General features: G+C 33.5%; 1 protein-coding gene across 1 annotated transcript; it reads left to right on the forward strand.

Moving 5' to 3' along the window:
• Positions 1-279: 279 nt before the first annotated feature.
• On the forward strand, positions 280-2006 carry LOC145048171 (protein SOSEKI 5-like). The gene is made up of 3 exons (XM_078996602.1): positions 280-762; positions 828-897; positions 1000-2006. Exons 1-3 carry the CDS (start codon positions 510-512, stop codon positions 1895-1897), a joined length of 1221 nt encoding a protein of 406 aa, XP_078852728.1. The 5' UTR covers positions 280-509; the 3' UTR covers positions 1898-2006.
• Positions 2007-6755: the final 4749 nt, after the last annotated feature.

The following is a 6755-nucleotide window of genomic DNA, read 5'->3' on the forward strand; positions in this document are numbered from 1 at the left end:
TATATATATATATATATATATATATATATATATATATATATATATATATATAGCAATTGAAAATTTCAAAATTCACAACCAACATAAAATTTCGTAAAAAAACTCTGCAAAAGTCTAAAGCTATGATAAAAAATAAAAAAATAAAAAAAGCGTACGTTGCGAATATCAATGCATCAATAAGAAATCAAAAACAAAAGTTGTTAAAAAGGTTGAATAATGAATTTCATTGACAAGTCAATCAATATACAATAGACAATAACATAAAATAAAATGAATTCTATTCACATGTCAATCAAAAATTAAACCCCCAGCTACCTACAAATCTACAGTAGACATACATAAACACCACCATATGGCCTATGGATTCAGTAGCAACGGATAAACGACAACCACCACCAGTTTCATCTCCTCCTCCAGTCCTCCTCCTTTTGTTTCCTAGTGCATTGTCTCCAGCATCCCATTTTGAATAAATCTTCTCTCCGCCTTTCCCTCCTTCCTTCAAACTTCAAATGGAGGTCATCCCGAAATCAACCAGGACGACGACGGAGCTCCACCACATGTCTAACAAGTGGAAACAGAAACACAACCACACAACCGATCAACGCAGCCCTGAACGGACAAAAGTCTGGATCGAACCTCCTCCTCCTCACAACAGACTACGTAAAGTACCTGTTGTTTACTATCTCACTCGTAATGGCCACCTTGAACATCCTCATTTCGTTGAGGTTCCTATCTCCTCTTCTGAAGGACTTTATCTTCGAGGTAAACTTCGATTTTTCGATATGCATTACGTGTTCTAGTTATTGAAATTTGTTTTGGAATTTTAGATGTAATCGATCGCCTTAATTCTCTACGTGGAAAAGGAATGGCTGCGTTGTACTCATGGTCTTCTAAAAGGTTAGTGATAATTCTGATTTCAAATCGTAATCACTATCATAAATTCATGAACAGAGTGATTGAATTGAATTAAATTGATTTGATTTGATTTCTGTGGTTTAGGAGTTATAAAAACGGATTCGTCTGGCACGATTTGTCGGAGAATGATTTTATTTACCCGGCGCACGGCCAAGAGTATATTCTGAAAGGATCGGAGCTCTTCGACGTCCCCGGCGTTGGCGCTCAGTTCAGTTCCAAATCCGATGAAAATGTTTCATCCATTTCGAAAAGATCATCGTCTTCCGGGACATTAAAATCCATCGACGAGTTTGATTTCTCAGTTGGCAGGAGCAGGAGGAACCAATCATGGAGCGCAATCGATCTTCATGAGTACAAAGTCTACACCGGCGAATCCTCCGCCGGTAGAGTCGCTGCCGACGCCTCCACTCAAACCGAGGAAAGCCTCCGTCGCCGGAGAGCGATGATCAGCGAACTCGAAGAAGAAGATAAACCAAACGAATCGTATCAAGACAACGCGAGTTCCGAGCTAAGCCGCAACGAGATTTCACCTCCGCCATCGGATTCTAGCCCGGAAACCCTAGAATCGTTGATGAAATCCGATGATAAACTAATCGTAAGGCCAGAAACAGACTCTGAGATGATCTCCACGATCAATCCAACGGCCGGAAATAAAATCAAAGCACCATCGGTGCTGATGCAGCTGATTTCTTGCGGTTCAATATCTTTCCGGGATTGTGGACCGGGAAAAAGAAACCCGAGTTTTTCGCTCGGGTCACAGTACAAGGCATGTATGCTGCCACGTGGAGAAGAGGTGAATGATCAAGTGGAGGAGGGTGCAGGGGAAACAACAAGCGAAAACGCCGTCGTTCCTGAAAGTAAAAACAAGGGAAGTAAAAAAACGATGGAAGATAAAGAATATTTCAGCGGGAGCTTAATCGAGACAAAAAAGGACGAATTTCCAGCTTTAAAGCGATCTAATTCCTATAATGCAGATGGGTAAAATTCAAAGTAAAATCTTATTTATTTATTTATTTTTGAAATTTTCTTGTAATTTAGTGTGACTTTTACTTTCACTTGCTGTTCATTTACCCATGAAATTTGTCTAACTATATGTATGTTTAAGATAAGTTATAATACTATTTGTTAAAATTTAAAAGATCTAAAATTGAGATTTTTTTTATAAAAGATCTTGTATTTTAATTCTTTTAGACATTTTTTTTTTCAAAAAAACTTTGGTCGCTAGTTCCAAAACTAAAATAATAATAGATAAAAATAAGTTTTTTTTTGAGAAAAAAGTATAATTATTTAGGTCTATAAAAAAAATTAAATGTAAAAAACTGTAGTTGAAGTCAAACTTACAAATGTCATTCACTTTTTGAATCAAGATTCGGATTTCAGAAAATATACGAAAGGAATCCACTTTTTACCCCATAGTTATTTCTACTTCAACATTGGGTTGTACACTTTCCTTAAATATCCATCTCTGAATCAATCAGTAATAATTCAGTATACGACTCTCAATAATATCTAAAATTATTTTATTTTATCACAATATCATTAAATACGCTACTGAACACCTCATACTCAATAAGTCAACAGTAGTTATCAGATCAAGTATGGACGTGAAATCGCTTGTTGCTGCAAATAAATGTACAAAAAATCATTTTAGTCGACAAAAAAGGTCGAAACAAAAAATAAAAAAAATCTACTGTCATTGTTATAAAGGGTGAAACATTTTCAATGGTTAAATTAATTTGCGAACCATAAAGTTATTAGGTTTTAAGATGCTATGTACAAATGTTTATACATGTTAGTAAATGTTTTAAGGACATTACATGTGCATGATTGTTATTACTTATTAAACCTTACTAATTTTTTGCGAAATGCTATATATTTCATCTTTGAAGCTTAATGTACCTATCTTAATGTTACATATTCAATATTTTATTTTATTTGATATAATCCAAAGTAGTATATAGTTGTGTATGATTATTATGGATATAATATCACTAAAGTCCTACAAATTATATGGTTTTAGTTTAAAAGGTCCCCGATAGGTTTTTTTGGTAGTCTAAAGACATCTCCAACATTGCATTAAAAAATTACTTTTACGTTATAAATTAAACTATTATGTTCTGACCATACACTATAGCTAACATTATATATAATATTGGATTTTAGTGGGACATTTGAATAAAGAAAAGTATACTTAGAATATTCTTTTTAGTATTAAACATATATATATATATATATATATATATATATATATATATATATATATATATATATATATATATTTCTCTCTCTCACACACACACATCTCTTCTGAATATCGATTAAGGTTTCTACGTTTCTTAGAATTACAAACAACAATGTGGCAGATGATTTTAACTCCTTTGGGCATGTCGACGAGCAAACCAAGTTACTATAAGTGAAGGTGAAGTGTATGACCGAAGTGATTGGGTTTAATTTAGAGAACAATAGATTAAACGGAGATGGAGAGCCAAAACTAGTGGTTTGCGTTATGTTGCTGAATGGTTCGGTTGTGCACTGAGGTAGTGGTGGTTAAGAAGTTATTGTTAACTCTAGGTCATGGAGGTCATTTAATTGTTCACCAGATAGGTACTATTGAAATTGATTTTCTTTATCATTATAGTTTTCAGTTCTTATAGATACATGAAACTTTTAGGCTATAACCGATTGCTGATTTTTCACGATATTCACTGCTGCGGGAACATTGCTTGGTTATCTAATTATGTTATATTTTTTTTTCTTTTCAATTCAAAAAATGATTTGAATTACAAGGAGCATTTTTGGTTTAAAGCCATATTTCCATGATTTTGTTTATAGGGTTTTCTTGAAGCTTTTAACTTCTTCATCCATGACACTATTAATTTTAGGATTCCTCTCGACCTTCAAATCCGAGAGTTACCTAAGCATTGGTGATTGATTTAGAAATCAAAAACTAGAAATTAGTATGGATTCATAAATTGAGTCAATTATTGTTAGATTGGCAAACTCAATAAATAAAAGGGTACAAAATGAACTCCAAAAACATTGTTACTTTACACTAGAAAAATAGTACACATGTCCCAAAAATTACAAAGATACTTTTCATTTAAAATAGATTAACCAATTGATAACTTTATACTTAAAATCATTAAGTGACATTCATTTATTTGGAAACCATAATGTTATCAGAGTTGAGTTGCAAAACAACTGAAAACAATATCTTTGATGCGTGTGTACGGTCCTACCGAGTTCATTTCACAAACAACTTGCAAAACATTTAATTCACAACTATAAGCATAAAGATTTTTAAGTTCCCCAATATACCATATATTTCATCATATATACAATGCATCCACACAAAGTCCTCGGTTATAGCGCCGACTATCAATTCTCATATCCACGTGCATATAACAAATACAATAATCATATATATGAAATAACGGGTCTACTCCAACCCCAAGTGAATGTTATGTTTAAAATTATAGTCTTATAGTCACATCCTACCATAGGCCAAATCATAGTCTTTCCTTGCCAATGTCAGGGGCCAAATCCTGGTCTTTCATATAATTGACAGGTGTCAAATCTTGGTCTTTCATACAATCATCAGAAAGTGATTTTATCATTAATAGATTAATCCTTATAGATCAAGGCATATAATTTCAAATATGGTTCTTCCTCGTGACTTAATGGATAAAGTCCCAACTTTATTCAATAAGACATTACCACATGCAAGATCTCTAACCTTAGGTCTAAATAAATCTTTAAAGGCTAAAATCTTTGTTCATGGGATTAAGAACACCCAAACAAGGACCTTTTTCTTTCTCAAAAGAAGTCTAATGAACATTAGAGGCCATAACAAGCTCTGGAGTTCCTCAAACTCCAAGAGAAATCATGAAAGAGACCAAATCATCCAAAAAGAGCAATAACTTGAATCTAAAACAAGAAAGATCGATGTGCAATCTTTATACATCAAATGGATCAGAAATATGATGGAGATGAAGGATCCAAGCTAACTATTTGCTTCCTTGCACCAAGATGAAGTTTCTTTCTCCTCAAGCTTCACAAACTCAAGAAGACAAGCTCAAGATCAAGCTAACAAGCTCAAAACCATGAAAGGGAGGCTAGGGTTTTGAAATGGGGAGATGGAGGCTGAAAGAAATGAACCAATCCAATAGTTAAGGTCCTTAAGCATAGGAGAAACCCTAGTCTTGGACTGCGACAACCATCATGTCGTGGCCATCCTCTTTCCATGTCACGACAACTTATCTAAATGTGTTTCTTTATTAATGAGTCATGGCCACGTCGTGGTCATCATCCCACCATGTCGTGGCACAAGTTTTCTTCCCAAAACCTTATTTTTGAAGTCCTCAAGTCTTTAGTTGATCAAATCAAGAAACGGGTGTCACAACCCTCCCCCACTTAATTTAGATCTCGTCATCGAAATGTGTCCTTACTCATTATTCCATAACACCCTGCAGTCCCCTTAAGGATCCTTTCGATCTACCCCTTTTTGCTCTAGCCGCCACATATCCATTACTAAGGTTTGAATATAGAAATATAAAGGTCTCCACAAACATGCACATGATTCATTGAGCAAAAACTTCTAATCAAACTTCATCCCTTGTAGCACTAAAATGACACTCAAAGTAGACGACCGTCTACCATCACAGATATTGATTTCAGTCCTTAGCGAGAAACGTGCGAACTTATGAAGAAACGGTTAGATTAAGGTGCCGAAGCCAATAACTAAATTGATATATACTTAAATTAAAAGCAAAGTCCTTTTCGGGTTTCCCTCAAAACTACTAATTGTCTAGAAAGGCTTTTGAAAAGAGATACTAATTTATTGATTTAATATATGATTAATAAAGAGCAATAAATAATTTGTTAATATATTATGAGATTAATATATTAAGTACAAATATTATTATTTAATTAAGAATTAATTAGAAATTAATTAGAAATAATTTTGGAATTAATTGGTTTAATTAAAAATGAAAGGACTTAAGCTGTAATTGTTTAATAGTTTAACAAGAATGTATTCTAGAACCTTCATAAGCCTTGGGTGGTTTTATAAGGCTTATTAGGGTTTCTAGAATATTCGTTAAGGATTATTAGGGAGTTGGATAATTACCTAAATTGAAATATCAATATTATATTCAAATTAGGGTTTCCAAGGCTCATTTTATCAATTATAAATAGAGCCTCTTGGCTCTTCATTTTTATCCGTCAGTTATGCCAAAGGAATAACCAAAAATCCAACTCCTCTCCTCTCTCATCAAGTGTTATGATTGTTAGGGTTTGGGTACAAACCATTAGAGACATTGGATTTTTGGTGTTTGCTTTCCAAGACATTTGAAGAAATGAATTGACTTGATTATTTTCTACAATAATTAAAAGATATGCACACCCTAATCCCTTGTAATTTCTTATTATTGTAGGGCTTCCTTAGGGTTTTTGATGTTCATAGATTATATGTGACTTCCCCAATTTCACGCTCAGAAAAAACCGATTTGTTTATGCTTTATTTAAAAAACAGAGTATCATTTTGAAGAATAATATTGCAGAATTTTTCCCTAAAATATGATAAAGATATTATCAAAGAATTTCCAAAAAAAATGTATTTTAATTATATTAAAAACGTTGGGATGTCATCATCAATACAATGCATAAGCATAAACAGAAATAGTACAGGCCTTACAAACATTTATTATTCTGATGACCTATAATCCATGGATCTCTCATCCGATCATCACATCTGTGCTCTTATGCCACTACGTGTAATACAAGAAACTGAGTGGGTCGGACTTAAGGGCCTAGTGAGTACACAGGGTTTTCAACCCACA

This window comes from Lactuca saligna, chromosome 5, assembly GCF_052625555.1.
Source record: "Lactuca saligna cultivar CGN05327 chromosome 5, ASM5262555v1, whole genome shotgun sequence".
Taxonomy (NCBI): Eukaryota; Viridiplantae; Streptophyta; class Magnoliopsida; order Asterales; family Asteraceae; genus Lactuca; species Lactuca saligna.

What these genes read in the sequence shown, in the direction of transcription:
- LOC145048171 (XM_078996602.1), top strand. Translation starts at nt 510, where the DNA reads ATGGAGGTCATCCCGAAATCAACCAGGACGACGACGGAGCTCCACCAC. An exon ending in TGAAGGACTTTATCTTCGAG is followed by an intron (nt 763 to 827) that starts GTAAACTTCGAT and finishes TTGGAATTTTAG; the next exon opens with ATGTAATCGATCGCCTTAAT. An exon ending in TACTCATGGTCTTCTAAAAG is followed by an intron (nt 898 to 999) that starts GTTAGTGATAAT and finishes TCTGTGGTTTAG; the next exon opens with GAGTTATAAAAACGGATTCG.